At 42.3% G+C, this 17,763-nt stretch overlaps 1 protein-coding gene across 1 annotated transcript in view; it reads right to left on the bottom strand.

The window, feature by feature from the left end:
* AGPAT4 (1-acylglycerol-3-phosphate O-acyltransferase 4) overlaps window positions 1-17,096 on the bottom strand; it is a 73,550-nt gene extending 56,454 nt beyond the window's left edge. The window contains exons 1-2 of the mRNA XM_017813702.1: window positions 17,045-17,096; window positions 2,271-2,501 (exon numbers count right to left, since the gene is read on the bottom strand). Of these exons, the coding sequence (XP_017669191.1) occupies window positions 2,271-2,448 (178 nt within the window). The 5' untranslated portion in view covers window positions 2,449-2,501; window positions 17,045-17,096. The remainder of the gene's footprint in view (window positions 1-2,270; window positions 2,502-17,044) is intronic.
* Between the last annotated feature and the right edge of the window lie 667 nt (window positions 17,097-17,763).

Below are 17,763 nucleotides of genomic sequence, written 5' to 3'. Positions count from 1 at the left end.
TTCTCTCCAGCTGTAGGCTGTTTCCACGACTTTCATCAGACCCATATAGACCTGACTAATTTATTAGTCACCACATCAATGGCCCCCAAAAGGCATTATTGTACACACATACTACTAGAAAAACCACACTCATTTTGATTTATTGGTCTTTAGTTCTTTGAAATTCTTTTTAACCACATTTCCCCCTTTTCAAATATCACTCAGGTAGATGTGATAAGTGACTCATATCAAATGCTAGCTTGCTCTGTTGTAAAGCTAAAATAAATTACTTTAACCTAGACATAGGTTTCTTCTGAGCATGACTGGACAAAAAATTCACAACATAATCTATTCCAGTGGCATCAGCACTAAAGACTAGATCAGTCACCCTGAGTACAAAGCCACCTGCCCCACCAAGGATAAGCATGCAGTATTACTCCCTCTTACACACTGTCCATCTCCTAGATGAGACTAGATTGAGCCAAACTGAAGGATTCAGCCTGAAGACTAGCATAGTTGATATCTCTGCACTAAGCAGCCAAAAGGAAGAATGGGTCAGAAGGCATTGCATGAAAAAATAATAATATACACTTGTATACAGATGTACAGTATCTTCTAAATTCCACGGCTTCAAACATATACTATGCTGCCAGGCAAAAGTAGAAACTTGGTCATATTCAATGTTACTGTACAATCAAATGCATAGTACTTGCATACTCTCTTCAGGGACACACACAGATAGTAAAAATCACTTTTTTCAGAAAGAACATTTTTTCTACACTACAGAAATAATAAAACAGCATCCCCAATTTATTTGGGGCTATACACGCCGATGCAGCTTTGAAATTTAAGTAAAAAAGTATGTCTTAAAAAAATGCTTTGAATAGTTGCTCATCAGAGTCACTGATGAAAGATAAATAATCCCTACTGGTCCCCCAGTTGAGGCATGTGACAGATTTCTACTTCAAGCAGCTTATTATGAATACTAACAATGCTTTCCCTTTTCAGTTTCTTAGTAGCAGAACAGGTGACCTGAAAGAAACCATTTTTGCTGCATTTCTTAAACACTGTGTTGGAGGGTTGTTTTCCCCAGTATGAAAACATCCATAACTCACTCAGCATTGACAGTGACATCACACTTGAATAATCTTTAGGGAGTATCTAAAGGCATGCATCTTGCAATAGTCTCCTTTTTAGAATGTACTTCTAAGTTTCAGAAAGGCCCAAGGAAATCTCTCTGGAAGGTGGACACATTTAAAAGCATGCTCCCAGATACTGAACATTAGCATTTTTTAACAGTTTCTGTGAAGAGTTCTCTCTGCTGTAAATCTAGAGCAACTATGAGAAAGTCAGGGAGTGGCAGTGCAATAAAACTGTGCTGAAGCTGCAGTCATAGCTCTTTTAAAGCAAATACATAAGTAGACTGATTATATCAAGAAAATTGCACATGCTCCGATAATTCACTGTTGTCAGGTGGAGATTCTACCAAACTCCTACTAACAGAGAACAAACGAATCGGTACAGCTCTCATTCATTCCACTGGAATTACCTGTTCAGTCAAGTGACAGTGACTTTTCACATCTCTCAACAGTTTCAAAGGTCTGGTCTTTCTACAACTAATAAATATCCTCAGCTCATGCTCCCAACTCCCCCAGAAAATCAAAATAATTGCAACCCCTGCTTCTTTGAAATGGTTACAGGCTACCTGCTGTATTCTACGTTATAACTACATGCATATACTGAATACAGACAGATGCAGCTTAAGGTCTGAAATGCCTATTCAAAGAAACAACAGTTCATAACTAGCTTAAGAAAGAAGCATATGAAATTGAAGATTTTCCCTTTTTTTACTGTTATTTCCCAGTCCTGAACAGTATTTGCACGTGAAATACTTAAATCAAGATCATAAACAAAATCATGGATGATAAAAAGATTGAAAGCATTATTGGAACCGACTTGTTAACACTGTAGGCCCACAGATAATAGCCGAACTTGATAAGATGCATTATTTGGTCAATATTTTTCATTTGGCTTAATGGAACTTGATGGATAGCCAAATGAGAGGCATTCTTTCTTCAACATCCTGAGTCCAGCAAGTATTCCAGTATAAAAGGGCAAAACATTTCAACACAAGAAGACATTTCAACAAAGCATACATCTCTTCACACAAATGCAGGTGCTGTAGGAAGCAGTCACGACCTTTATAAAGGTTACTTTGAAAACCAGTACTTTTCTATCAATTCCCTCAAGACAAAACATGAAATACTTTAAAAAACAAAATGAAATCTTACGGCTTGAAATGCAGTAAGCCAGCCTGCAGTTGATCCTCCTGAACAGTTGTTTGTTGATTGGCCAAAGTATAAGTGTGAAGAGTTGAATGAAGTTAATGATCAGTCCTGACACTATAAATATGTAGCAGATCAGAAGGTGGCAAATGAATTGAGACTTCAGAAAGCCAATGATGTCCATGATTTGTTGAGAAAGCAAGAGGGTACCTTCGGACACAAAATTCAGAAGACGACCTGCAAAACCAAATAGTATCAGCAGTTAGAGAGTGCATTTATTTCTATAAACAGACTTAATATAGGCTTCATATTTTACATTTAAATACACTAAAATGAAACTTATTGTAGAAAGAGCCCTGATGACAATATTTGCAAAAGTAAGTATGGAAGGAGAATACTATATTCTGAATCAATTTACATTTCGCTTTGGAAACAAATTTTCACATTTTAATCCTAATTCTACAAAACTCATGAGCATATGACTCCACTCCTTGGACTACAGTACTCCTCCACCAGGTCTTTATTGATAAAAAATGAGTAAATAATCCACTTACATTGTGATTTGAATTGTCTGTACTTTATAAGACATAAACTGTGACATCTGCTATCTTCAAGAGCAGCTCCAAAGTAAACACAAGCTTTAGAGCCTTGTTAGGATTTGTGCCTTTCTCTACAAGCTATGTCAGCCATGCTCTGCAACCTAAAGGTAGCAGCCCTTTAATTCTAGCCTTATTGTCTTATTTCTGTCTCACATTCAAATAACAGTTGATTTTGGCAAGAGAATAAAAGCTTGGCAATGCACAATACACAGAATTTGTTCAATTATTCCTCAAAACTGCAATTCTGTCAGTTATAATCCATAAACTCAGAAAGGAAACATCAATAACAGCAATGACCCATGACCCAGCAGTGTTTTCAGAAAGAAATCAACTCTTAGGTTACCTGAGAAATGTTTTTATAATTTTGGAAAGGTCCAGTCCAACCTTAGCAGTTGAGCATTCAGAGTAAGTGTCCTCTGCAGGGTATTCTGACCTACTAAACACTTTACTGACTTCCCCCCACCCTCATTACCACCAACACTAGAATGAAGACATGATCTCTCAGTAAACACCCCCCACCCCAGTATTCTGAATACAGTTAAACAGGAGGTGCTGCCATCTTGTTCCATTCCTCTGCTGTTTCCCCCTCTGAGGTGTAGAAGAGTTTTCCCAGGGAGGAAGTCCTGAGACAGTATTTCTGAATATGCCAGTCACATGCAATAATAAGACAGCAGCTGTCAGCATCCCAGGGAATTAATTGATGAAAAAAAATCTTTATGCTTATCCTTTTAATCTATATGAGACCCCATTTTGTGAGGCACTGAGTCTAGATCAGTGTCCTGAAACATTTGTTTTACTGCCCTTGCTGACTCTGCTTACCACAGCAAAAAGCACACACAAGAATCACTGCAAAGCCTTCGGAAGTTATTTAGCCAGGTCTTCAACCACAAGGAAGATAAAGAAAAATTTAAGAAAGAGAACGGGTACTGTTCTATAATTTATGTAAAGAGTTTATGGCAGTTCCAAGCCTATTATTAGCAGAAAAAAATGTGCCCTTTTGTTCCCTTTATCTTGCTGTACTATTCAGCACCACAGCTGACACCAGCTGTAGCTCAGAACGGCAGAACAGGCCTCTATTCTTTGTAGTAACCACTGCCATGATACTAGCAAAACGCTTGTCCAGCTTTAACCAGCCTTTTTATTAAAGACACGATTCTTAGGGTGGCAGACAATTTACTAGCTGAGGCTTTGACCAAATGCTTTGTTTTTGTTGAAGGTTAAGCAGAATGAGAAATGTCTAGTAAAATTCATTGTTGTGTTTCATTCTCCAGCCCTTCCATTGCACACTCTGAAGACTGAGCCAAAAATGAAACAAAAAAAATAAAAATGAAAAAAAGGCAGAAAACTTCTTTAAAACAGTCAGAATGGAAGCAAGCAACCAGCCGCTTACAAGTGGATGGTTTAAAAGACTGTACAGTGTCCAAACCCCTGATGACTGGGTTTATCCCACCATCCTTGGCTAAAACTGGTCAAAAGTCTTTTTGTGTTAGTCAGTCTGCTTAATTCCATCCCACAAAATCACTCTAACATAATTCCCAGAGATCAATAAGGCATTGGATAAAAAATAAAAACAACAGCCATAAATAAAACAGGACTGGAGTGCTATCAACTTACAGTGGAGACCTGAAAACTCACTGTGATATAATCAACAGAAATCTACTGTAGTAAGCAGCCAATCAACAGACTTTGTAACGAGGATGAACCAGTCATTTTGTCCACCAATTAGTCCACCAGCTCTTTTTTTTTTTAGTAACTTTTTAATATAATAGCGGTCAAACTGCATTAAAATGTTACATTTATGTGAATCATTTACTTCATGCTGGGTCTTTAAAACAAAACTTCATGGAATTAAAATAAACAACGATGAGATGACCCTGATAAAACAGTTATTGTCTTACAATTTTGTGAAGTCACAGTGGAATCTCAGAAAGCAATTTATTCCTTGCTTTCACAGCTCAGCCATCAAATTTCAATTCTGTAAAGTTTCTAAGACCTGTTTGTAAGACAAACTAAATTTACTTAAGCAGTACCATTGAAATGCATCTAATCGAGCTAGCCTACAAAAAGAACAAGAAGCCAGAGACACTACTCAAATTTTTATTTTCTGAAAAGTAGGGAGACTACACAGAATAATTTTCTCTTCTAATTAAATGCAAGCTGTTTTTCCTACAGAATTTGCAACTCAAGCACTGTATACAGAGTGCTAGCTAAGTGTTGTTTCTCAGACATAAGCTCGTTCTTATAAGTTGGGGTTTTTTTAATATGATAGTTTTTGGACTGTTTTCATACCCAAACTCCAAGAAATACAGTTTATTCTTGGTACAAGCAACAAAAACAATCAGTTCTGAGCTTATGAAAGAGATCTAGAAACTTGCTTTTTAAAAGTTCATGATGAACATCTTCCACTTACTCTTTGTCTTACTAAAGCTCCTCATGGGTAACATCAATATAACACCAGTTTAAGTGTTAAAAGAATCAGGTCTTTAATTCTTAATCCATGATGCTGGTTTAATAAATTACACTGATTTCCTTGTAGATAATGACTGAAAATTACAGCAGTCTTTTGAAAACAAAAGGGCCAATCAATGCATTTTCTCAGAAGCTATTAAGATCAGAGAGCTGCCAAGAAGCTCTATTCTATCAAACACCCGTTAAAATTAATTAGGAGAAAACGGCCAGCCAGTGCATCTAAACCAGACACGGGCATTCCTTAATAACAGTTTTCCTTCGGATACAGGACGAGACTCAAACCTCAAATGTCTGTCTAGGGAGCAAGTCAACAAGCATCTATTCATGTGACTAAGAGATCACATGATCAGGTTTAAAAGCAAACTACACAGCTATCCATTCTAACTCTTTTTCCTCCAAGTTTCATTCTTCAGCAAGATCCATTGTGTCTTCTACTTCAACTACTCTCAGGATTTCCTTCTGCTAAGAAAAATTGACGAGGAGGACATAGAAGTGATACGCAAGGTGAACAATTCCATGCCAGCAGTGGCTGCTGCCAGTGAACTGTTCTATTTTATACTTTATCTTTCATACTTTCATACTTTATATTCCATGTTTTGAGACTACAACTAGAGATCTCATAGCAAACACAACTGTTTGCACTTCTACAGAAAGCACAAGAATGAAACAAAGAACTGTCACTCACTGTTTCCAAAGTTTATGTAGTAAATAGTGTCCTCGGAGTCTGGAAAGTAATATAGTACTTATTTGACAGCATTTAGATTGAGTTGATATTGTCCATACTTACAAATAGAGGAAAGTCAGCACTATACTTCTTTTTTTTTCAGTACAATGTATTTCAAGCTTACGCAAAAGTTTTCACTTAAGTCTACTCTTTGATGAAGTCCTTAAATGCTTTGCTGCAATCTAAGAACAACCAAACTGATGATGTCGCTGCCTATTCTTGCATTTTCTCATATTTGGATGGACGAGTTACAGAGATTATGAAAATATCTCAGGTCAGATTAAGCAGTTTCAGTGGTGCCTCTTAAGCGAATTTCAGTTGCCATCAAAACCCCTGTACTTGTCACTGGTGAGGCCACACCTCAAGTACTGCGTCCAGTTCTGGGCCCCTCACTACAAGATGGATATTAAGGTGGGGGGGCAAGTCCAGAGAAGGGCAACTATGCTGGTGAAGGGTCTAGAGCACAAGTCCTATGAGGAGTGGCTGAGGAGCTGGGATTGTTTAGCCTGGAGAAAAGGAGGCTCAGGGGGGACCTCATCACTCTCTACAACTACGTGAAAGGAGGTTGTAGCCAGGTGGGCATCAGTCTCTTCTCCCAGGCAACTAGGGACAGGATAAGAGGACACAGCCTCAAGCTGTGTCAGGGGAGGTTCAGATTGGATATCAGGAGAAATTTCTTACAGAAAGGGTGATTAGACATTGGAATGGACTGCCTAGGGAGGTGGTAGTCACAGTCCCTGGAGGTGTTTAAGGAAAGACTGGATGTGGCACTTAGTGCCGTGGTCTAGTTGACAAGGTGGTGCCAAGGGTCTCTGAGGTCTTTTCTAACCTAAGTGATTCTATAATTCTGTGAAAACAGCACAGATAGCAACACTTTATTTCACATCCAAGTCCATTTTAACAACACTGCTGTATATGAAACGCATATGCAAAGCAAGTCACAGGAAGCCCTTGTGCTCTTCTCTTTCTGTCTGTGAACATCAAAAGTTAGAAAAAAGTGAGGTCATGTCCTGTATGTATTCACCTACAAGGAGAATATCTTTACTCACCACATCAAAAAAATCCCCCAAACCAACCAAATCTGGAGGAAGAATTATCCATCTATTTGCTTCATGCTTAATTAGGGTTTCAATCACTTCCTACCTCCCTCAAAGGCAACTACTAGAGCATTATCCCCTGTGTTGGGTTTATATGACAAGGTTTTGGTAGTCAGGGGGGCAGCAGAGATGGCTTCTGTGAGAAAACACCAGGAGCTGCCCCACATCAAATATAGCCAGTTCCAAAGAGCTCCAGAAGGGACTCACCACTGGCCAAAGCTGAACCCATGAGCGACACTAGTGGTATCTCTGTGATAATGTTCAGGAAAGGATTAAAAAATGTTGTGGGGGTTTTTTTTTTTGGTTTTTTTTTTTTTTTTACAGCAGCTGTGAGTGAGGAGTGAGAAACACATGAGAGGAACAGCCCTGCAGACAAGGTCAGTGAATAAGGTGGGGAAGGATGTGCTCCAGGCACTCTCCTGCAGCCTGTGGTGAAGACCACAGTGAAGCAGGTTATCCCACTGCAGCCCATGAAAGACCATGGCAGAACAGATATACACAGTGCAGCCTATGGAGAACACCTCACGAGGCAGCAGATGCCTTGTGAATATGCAGCTGATGGACAGGAGCCCACTCAGCAGCAGGTTTTGTGGCAGGGACGGCAGCCCAGGGGGTCCCAGGCTGGAGCAGTCTTTTTCTGAAGAATCATACCCTGTGGGAGGGACCCAAGCAGTAGTAGAGGAATAGCACAGTGAAGAAGGAACAGCAAAGAGGAACTGTTAAGAATCAACTGCAACCCCTCTTCTCCACCCACTTGCACCACTTGGGGTGCAGCAGAGAGAGTTAGAGTCTACAATCAAGCTGAACCTGGGAAAAAGGGGGGACTTGAGACAAAGGTGGTTTTAGTTTAGGCTCTGTTTTTCACTGCTCTACTTTGTTACCAGCCGAAAGTAAATTATACCAAACTTCCCCAGGTAGAGTCTGTTTTGACCGTTACAGTAACTGGTGAGTGATCTCTCTGTCTTTATCTCAACCCACAAGGTTTTTCACGCTATTTTCTTCCCTTGTCCAGCTGAGGAAGGGGAGTGAGGGAGCAGTTTGATGTCAACCTGGAAGGTAGCCAAGGTCACTGAAGAAGTGAAAGTAACCCAGAAGTTTTTGAAATGGTTATCATAGCATAATGCTTTCCCCTTCTCCTTTTTTTATTTTCTTCCTGTTGTAATTTAACATAGGGAAAACAGCTATGCAAACTCTGCATGCCTGCCAGGATGGAAGTTCTCTCTTTGTATGCATACTCTGCTGGCAAAATGCACAGCAGAGCTGTGTTAGCCTCAATGCCCATCCCAGCAACAGAGCAAAGTGTTTATAGAGCGAGGTAAGGAGGATGACAGCAAGCCCAGGAGAGGCATGCATAGTCTGGGAAGAAGTGGGAAAGATGGGGAGTCACTGCCCAAGTTCTGATGAGAAGCAGCTCAGTCTTGCTCCTTCTTCCAGAAGGATGAAATATTCAGGGAGAAGGGAGCTGGACAAGGAAGCCATAGGGAGCTGAACATAAACACATCAATACAAAACTCCTTGGAGATGCAGCATTTAAGGACTCCAGGGCTTGACACTGAGGGAAGCTATTTATTTGAAGAGAGTAAACTCCTTAAGTTAAGCAGTTCTATTCCAAGCTCCTAAAGAGATCCTCAAAAATTCATCAGGGTGAACTGTAGCAGTTATCTTGGGTGCAGAACATGAAGTTCACAAAAATAGCACAGGAAGACAAGTTGCTTCTTTCCAGAATGCCAAGTGTTGCTCTTCAACTGTTTCCCACTGGCTTGGAAAAAATACATTTAAGAGATGCATTAAGATACTCAAGACCTAAATGAGTCTATCAGAGTTCAGCCCCAGACTTCAGTTTCAGGGACCACCATGTCCCTCTGTTTTGTATTTTACTTCTCTGGGTCCACTAACCTAAAAAGTCACTTGCACTGCCACCGAGGGCAATACAACGCACACAAGTAAAATTTAGGGACGGAGCAGGGGAGCAGGACTAAACAACAAAAAACTTACAAGACAGAATACTGAGTGCTTAAGCAGGATGTGGGCTATGCTGTCACACAAATAATAGCAACCTGGATAGTTCCTCAAAAATAACCAAGGCGAATAACCACAAAGGGTCTAGGACACGCAGCTATATCACACGTTCATAGCAATTTAATACTTGATTTATAGGCAACATTAAGTGCTTAGTCAAGGTAACCAGGCCCACACATTATTGTCATCTGGCACCCTCTTCTATAAAAAACAATTCCCACAAAATGTGTTTTTACAAAGTCACTTTACTGGATGATCTGGCTTTCTGCAAAAGTCCAGGTGGCTGAATCTGAATGTCTGCAACAAACTAAGCCTTCGCAAATACAAATATATGTATGGCCATAAGTACAGATGCTTTTGCATTTATGATACAATAAATTTTGTCCAGAAGTCATGGACTATCTGAGGCAACTGCACATTTGAGTATACAGACTGGAGTCTGTTTAGTTAAGCATTGGTCCTCAAGGCACAGCCTGTGAGAAATCTCTCATTGGTGAGATCAATAGCATCACTGATGTACACAGGAAATTAACACATTAAAAACTACAGAGGCAGCAGGGGCAGTACAGCAGGATGTTGTCACCTGCACTGTGAATGTAGCATGAACGGCGCACTCATCACCTCTACACTGGGCATTTCAGGAACAGATCCAACACAGGAGTAGCTACTGAGTTCTTCAGTGGTTATTATAAAAACATTTCTTTTAGAAAAACCCAGAGAAATGGGGTATGGAAGAAGGCTGACAAAGGATTATTCAGAAGCTGGTGTAAAAAGCCAGCTCTTTTTATTTTTAAACTGTGCTGGGAGTCCAAAAATTTTCTTGATAAGAGATAAGCTTTGGAAAGAAGGCCTCCCCTACGAAGACTCATGGCTTATGCTTGTCTAGCAGCTCTTGCTTTGTTTTAAAGAACTGTAAAATACATTCACAGCAATGCAAAGGGTCAGCACAAGGTACAGTAACTGCCCATACTCTCAACAATCGAAATACCTCCCCAACATCCAAACCAGCTTTACGTGTGAGACAACAAGGAAACATGGATCACAGTTAGTTCAAATTAAATTAAATATTAATCCTCCTATTCTTACTCACTGTGAGTTATTTGCGAAGTTAGACTACAAAAGTATCATCTAACTCCAGTTCTGCATCAGACATACATAAGCAGTAGCATCCAGGCAAAGTTTCACATCCACTCAGCAGATGTAGTAGCATGAGCATTGCATTTCTATATGCAAGATCAAATCCTTTATATATAGGATTAGAAAACAGTGTGGATTTTGTCCATTTTTTTCCTGGATTTATCCATCACCTCTGATATGAAAAGCTACAGCCATTTAGAAGATACTAGAGAAGTAAATCTGTCAAGATTTTTCTTACTGCCCCTCTCTTACACACCGGGAACTTAGAACCACACTCAGAGAGAGCTTGTGACAGTCACATGGCAAATCCATAGCACAGCTAACACCAAAACCACAATCTGCTAGTTCCCCAGGCTCCAGCTTTCAATACAAAATGGTACTTCATCCTCCTTTATTTGCCTTCTTACCCATGCTCGAGTTTTCCTTGCAACATCTTCTGAAAGGCCACGCATAGAGATTAGAGAGAGAACAGACACATTCCACAAGGACCTTCAGTGGCACCAGATGATGCATGCAGGAAACAATGCAATCACGATGTATGTATTGATCTAATGAACTCTACTTTCCCTTCCTTTCTCCATTCCTCAAGAAATGAAAACCAAGTATTCAGCAACTTGGATGGTTCTGTACTATAAACTATAAGGTACAACTTTAGTACCAAGTTGGCACATCTCTCTCATTATTCCTACCCGAGAAGGAATTAAAGGCATTGATAGATGCTACGAGAACAACAAACGGAAGAAAAAAATCATCAGCAATGGGAAAAAGATAACCTTCTTTCCTTAGTACACTCCCATAAAACAACCTCATCATATTTTCTGGAATTGCAATTTACATTTTAGTAACTTTGGGCAGTCTCTTTAAGCCTTTTACGAAGAGTCTAATTTCTAACTTGTGTGGCCTTGTTGTTTTGTGCATTTAAAAAAAGCCAGAAAGAGTAACTAAAGAATAACCTAGAATTTGTGTCAGCAATAATCTTACAAAAAAAAATTTGTGGAAAGTGGCAGAAACAGGGCATGAATCACTGAGCTGAGAAATACACCATGGTGACACTGGTTTATAAGTGGGACTTCCACCACCAGACTGTGGGCTGGTAACAGATTTTCTACTGTCCCAAAAACCCAGTATAAATACTTTTACCATGGTGCCTCTCTCCAACCAGCTGTATGGCCTGTTGGAGACAACCACATTCTCCCATTTAGCGGGTCTCAGCCATGCTGCCAATGCTGCCACAAATGCAACATGTACATGGCACAGACCACATTCTTTGTGCTTCTAAATCACAGAGATATGAAGGAACAGCGCTGACCTCCTCCATGAGGGAATCCAAAAGCTTCCAGTACAAATCACAAGAAATTGTTAACACTGCTGGAAATTACATCCCATTCACCTAATTACAGCTCCAAGTGAGCTGTTAGGTTATCTTCGATGATAGTAGACTATCTCCTTCAGCTAAGCCATTTGCATAATTTTAATTAATATGACATAGCATTAGTATGCTCTTTGAATACTAAGGACACATTAAGCAGAAAAGACTCACAAGGCGCTTTTTTGATCTCCCAGTATTGATTTAATTTGTCGGTATTCTATCATATGACACTGAAGAGTATGAGGTAGTAGAATTTCTCCTTTATGAAAATTGTATCCCAAAATTGGAAATGACAACACAAACACAAGATGTAGCCTCACCAAGACAGAGATACACAGGATATTAATATTTATTCATTAAATACTGTCTAATGGTTCTTTCTGTAGAAAATAGTTTAACTGAAGAATGAAAGTGGCAGGGAAGCTCTCAGATTTATTATTTGAAGAAAACCAATTTTTGCCTTTAAGAGGTAACACCAAATACCTGGAAAAACATCTTACAGCTGAGATGTGGTTGGCATGGTTCCAAAAAATAAGATGCCAGCTTCAGTGAAAAGCTCAGCTGTACCTACACGCAAAACAACCAGACATCCAGATGCCAGGTAAAAGCCCAAATAAACATGGTGACAGCTTTACCCATATTTCAGCAGTTCCATTCTACATCAGTTTTCACTCACCTCTGCCTCATGTGATACGAGTGTTCAGAACTATTTTGCCACACCATGAACTCAGAATACTTTCAACCTCCTCATTCTCCCTGATCATCAGTCCCCTAACAGCCTGATTTAATTTAAGAACTCCAGAGAATAAAAGCCTTTATCACAAACACCAGATTTATCAAGTCCAGTAATAAAGGCAGGTTTCTTTTTGGACCTGATTCAAATCCTGTTGAAGCCAAAGGAAATCTCTGAACAAGCTTCAATAGTCCTTGTTGTTTACCAAACATTATGACTCCAAACCAATCAATGATCTTGTATTCTCAGCACCTAAAGCCAGGGCTAGTCAAAACCACCTTAAACATCAGCAAAATCATTCTGAGATAGTGCCTGATTCAGCAGCATTTACTTTACTGGATAGCAAGTGTGCAGATGCTAACAGTTACTAAATACACTGTAAGAATCCAGTAACATTTTCATAAATTTTGCACTAAATTAAGCATTAAGTACATCAATGCCTACTTGGATTTTCTACACCACCTCTGAACAACTGCAGGAGCCCAAGTCCTTTTAAAAGCCTGGTTTTGAGAATTTCTCCTTCTAACTTCAAAATATATTTGAGACACTTTTACAAGGCTTAAAATTCAAAATGAAGCTCTTCTCTGTCTCCATCTTGGGTGAAATGCAGTATTTATGCAAACGGTCAGAGGCAAAGGCATGTAAAAAACTTACAGTGACACACGGAATCACAATATTAACCCCTGACAACCACCTGTGACTTAAAGGAGTAAAACCTCATAAATGGTTCAAGTGTGGGTGTAGCCCGCTGCAGACAAAATCCTTCTAGACCTTCCAGAAGTGCAAAGCAGCATCTGCAGTAATGGTATTTTCCAAAGTGCTGAAAAGCATGTTAAGAGACAAACTATGATGTGTGAGAACACAGATAATGTGGAGACAGGGGAATAAGCAGGACACAGTTTAACTTTCACACAGTAACTGTCACTTGAAATCATGTGCCATTTCTACATATAGAATTCCCACAAATATGTTCTTTCCCTATCTTTAACAGCAGGTTTTTAAGTTGAGTCTTACCTTTTCTCTGATAGGTAAAAAACCTTGCATAGTCTGCAACTGAATCAGCATAGAAAACCTTTTCATTCACATGGATGCTACTGGAAAAACATGACTGAAATTTAACTTTGTTGGTCTGACTAAAAAGAAATCTGGTACAAGTCAGAAATTTTTAACATGTTAATAAACAGTCCCACATGCAAGTGAAATCAGTGTGCTTGTCTTTGCCTGCAGCTCCTTACTTTCTGCCAAATAAACCTTCTCTCAGTGACCTCTATCTCTGACTTCTTTCCAGCCTAGAGCTGGTTAATTGCCTTTCCCTGTTCCTGTTATTTATGCTACAGTAGAAACCTCAAGCCAGGTCAGCCCTTTTGCAAGCAGCAGAAAATTATTTCAGCGTAAAGCTCTTCTTAGCAGAATGTAACAAGACAGACAGAAGGGCGGAAGGTCAAAACAAAGGCATAGAAATAAAAAGGCTTTAAGTTCAAGTTGAAGAGCAGACCACTAGCAGGACCACAACCCAGCATCTCCCAACTGTGGGTTCACTACAGTTGTTAAGCCAGTTCCTAACACATGACTTATGTACCTTTTCAGCAAATCTATTACAGCCATCATCTTTTTCTCACATTATCAAAGAGGGATCTTTGCAGTATCTTCATCCTTGCCACAACAATTATTCTCATTAATTTCCATTTCCTCTTTCCCTGACCTTACCTTGGACCCTACCTCATCTCTAGTTGGAAGCAGTGGAGGAGGAAAGGGGAAAACCATGAAAACAAAGTGAGTCAGCAGTTTCCGAGCAGCACAGGAGCATTAGTCACAGGTGATCAGGGTACTGACCACACAGTCAGATGTGAATAAGCCCAAGACCACTAAACAATAGATTGGTGAGCAAACTTTCCCAAATGCCTGAAACTGAATCACTGGACAAAGCCACCCCACAGACAAAGCACTTCAGGGAAAAAACACATACTCAGCTGCCACATACCAGTGCTGAAACACAACAAAGCACACAGGGTACCACTGTCAGTCTCATTTCTAGTTCCTTTACAAGAAAGCCCACTGCATTCAGCACAGCAAAATCAAACGCACTTGAGAGATGACTGCCTTGACATAAAATATTTTCCCTTGTGAGCGAGGCCCACAGTTGCAAAAGCTTTCACTGAGCAAAGCATATGCACAGTGCACTACTATGTATTGTTGCCCTCTTGCTGATCTGCTCCCTTATCAGGACATACCAACAGCAGTAGCAGGGATGCTGTTAGTTAGGGAAGTGCTGTTCTACGTCGTGCAGTGGAAATTTGAATGTTTAAATTTTAAGACCAAATTACTAATACAAGTTTTGAGGGCCACAGTGCTCATTTGTAACACAAGAACAGTATCTTGCTACCCTCAGCACAGCTGTGACACTGTCTTCCTGTATGAAGAGATTTCAAGGGGCATTACTCCCAGTCTTCACCTTCTAGCATTAAAAACAGGGTACACAACGGAAAAAAATAGCCAATCCTTTTCAGCAGGGCAGCATACAGCCATAGGATTCTCATCCATCACCTGCAGAGAATTCTTCTCCTACAGAGCTCTCCTCTGTTATGGTACAGTAAGTACATTAAACTGTAAGTGATGTAAAACTGTCACTCCAGCAGAGCACGCCTCACTCCAGAGATGAACACTGCTTCAGTGCCTCTGCAATTTGGCTGGACAGAACATAACTTACTAAAAAAACAACCTCCCCACCAAACTGACACCTACTACGTTTCAAGAAACACAGTTCATTATTGTCCTCTGGGCACACCATTCTTTGGTCTGTGACTCTAGGCAAGTGCTCACCTCTCTGCAGTTTCTCCACTCCTAAAATATATTACTTACAGCTTTTTGTGAAGCATTCACTAAAACCTGCTTGCCAACAACACAACTAAACCTTGCTTAAGAGCAACCTTTATCCATCAGCAGCTTGCAACAGTTTCTCTGTTCACTGCAGGCTTTCCAATAGATTCTTCCCCATGAAATTTGGTTCTGTCATCCACAAAACACAGTTAGTTTCACTTTTCAATACAGCTTATTCAGGCACTGTTAATGCAAAACATTCATAGGAAAGAGCAAAGCTATACAAAATATTTACACAAAATTCTAAAGTGAATAAATGTGTTTCAATCCACAGTATTTGGAAAACCATGGCATTATATCAGATACAAGCAGCTACAGAAAGCTGCTGGTCAGTAAATGACAGCAAACATTTAGAACACATCAACTATTCTAGTGATCCATGCAGTCAGTCTTTATACACAAGTAGGAAGGTATATATAAACAGACCTCTGTATGTCTACAGCAATCTTATTGTGAACGTGAGAAGCTGGAGAAAAAAAAAGGCTACAAATTTTGGCTTAAGTTGTTCCACAACGGTTTCTCTACTCCACCAGTTTTCAATTCTTTTGCTACTCACTCTTAGTGTGAAGTCATTATCAGTACAAGCTGAGACTACAATTGCCTGATACAACTTCCTGAATGGGATACATCAATGCTTTTAAAGAAAAACTTGGGTTTCTTTGTTTGAGAGTTTCTGGAGCCGTCTACCTCTTGTAAACCATTTTCAGTTTTCATGTAGCAGCAAGGTTGCTCTCTCTCACACAAGCACCTGCCTAACGTAGATCATGCTTAGATGTCGGCACACTTAAAACTCTTAGGAACGCATAACAAAGATAGAGACCAGAAGTCGGTGCGACAGTGCTGAAACAGACTCTCTTGTGGGGTTGTCCTTTCAGCCATTCGAGTAAGTGCTCACTTGTTGACATAAATGCTAAAAAGCATAACTTGTTAGCTAAATATCCTTCAACGCATGGTATCAGACGACACATTTTAAGTTCGGGGCTGTTATTTAATTCACCTTAAACATCTTCATGAAGATACGCACACAGGTGAAATCAGAGCTCCGACAACACGTGAGCCCATCACCAGGGAGGCAGACTGCCCCTCCCCTCCGCCTCAGCTCATGGACTTCCAGGTACCGCGGACAGAACAGCCGCCACGACCGACCAGTGACTGAGCCCGCCCGCTCCGGACACGCCACTGGGGCTCGCTGTGACCGAGCCCGCCCGCTCCCACCGGGGCTCGCCGCGCCCGCTCGCTCTGGAGCGGCGCCTTCGGGGAGGCGGCACGAAGCAGGCGATTGCACCCGCCCGTTCCCACGGCAACCGCACCGCCCGCCCCCTCCCTCCCCAGCCACCGCCAGCCCCGAGCGGGGAACACCGAAGGGAAAGTGGAAGGCGCCGCCGGCGGAGGGGAGCTCGGCGGGGCTGGGCCGCCGTAGCTCCGCCGTTTCCACGGAAACCCCGGCGGCCGCGGGCAGCGCTCGCCACACAAAGGGGGCCAGCGGGCGGCAGGAAAATTGCCGGCGCCCGCGGGAGAAACGACGCGGCGGCTCCGGGCGGCGGCGGCGAATAAGTCAAGGAACTTGTGCCCACATCCCGCGCCCCGCCGGCAGCAGCCGGCCCCTCGCCTCGCCGCTACAGCGCGCCGCGGGGCGGCTGCGCCGGGGAGGGGCTGCGTCCGGATGCCTTTTCCTCCGGGGTAGCACGGCAGGCGGAGGAGGGAGGGCGGCCCCGCACCTGAGGAGCGCGCAGGTCGCCAGGGGAAGAGCACGTACCTGGCGCCGGCGGGCCTGGGCACGGGTGCCGCGCTGGGGCGCCGGGAGCGGGCGGCGGCCGAGCCGCACCGGCTGCCACTACTTCGCACGCGGCGGGAGCGGGCGGGCGGCTCGGGCGGGGCCGCCAGGCTCCACCCGCCGGGCGGCTCCACTCCGGCAACAGGGCGCCCCTCGCCTCCCTTCCCCTCCCCGCCGCCGCCAACATGTCACTTCCTCCCGGGGCGGCGGGAAGGCGCGACCCCTCGCCGCACCGGCGTCGCCCGCCTTTCGGGGCGAGCCTAGCGGGCGAGCCACCGGCGCCGCTCCGCGCCTGAGGAAAGGCGGCCGGCTCCGAGGAGGGAGTCGGGGCCAGGGGAGCGGTGGCCCAGTGGAAGGGGCGCAGAGCAGCGCCCGTCCCCTGAGGGCCGCCGGTGTCAGGGTTGACCGCTCGTCATCCCTTACCGGGGCAAACGTGGAGTAGAGGTGGAGGGAATTGTCGCGCGGTGATGGGCACCTGTGACTATCTGCTTCTTCCAAGCAGAAACTGGGCAACAAAAACCAACTCCCCGGCCTGCGTGTAGAAAGATAAAGGTCGATGGCAGCCATCCAAGCACCGAGTACCCTGACACACAAAAGTCACTCTATGTGACAACGCAAACATTTGCTGTCAGGCTCTGACTGTGAAGTGAAAAGCAGCTTCTGTGACTAGAAAATAGCTAGAACTGAGTCTATTAAACACT

The sequence above is a fragment of the Lepidothrix coronata genome, unplaced genomic scaffold (assembly GCF_001604755.1).
Source record: "Lepidothrix coronata isolate B3197 unplaced genomic scaffold, Lepidothrix_coronata-1.0 Scaffold42, whole genome shotgun sequence".
In the NCBI taxonomy this organism is placed as follows: Eukaryota; Metazoa; Chordata; class Aves; order Passeriformes; family Pipridae; genus Lepidothrix; species Lepidothrix coronata.
The sequence above is the reverse complement of the archived record's forward strand: the minus strand, read 5'-3'. Positions and strand labels throughout refer to the sequence as shown.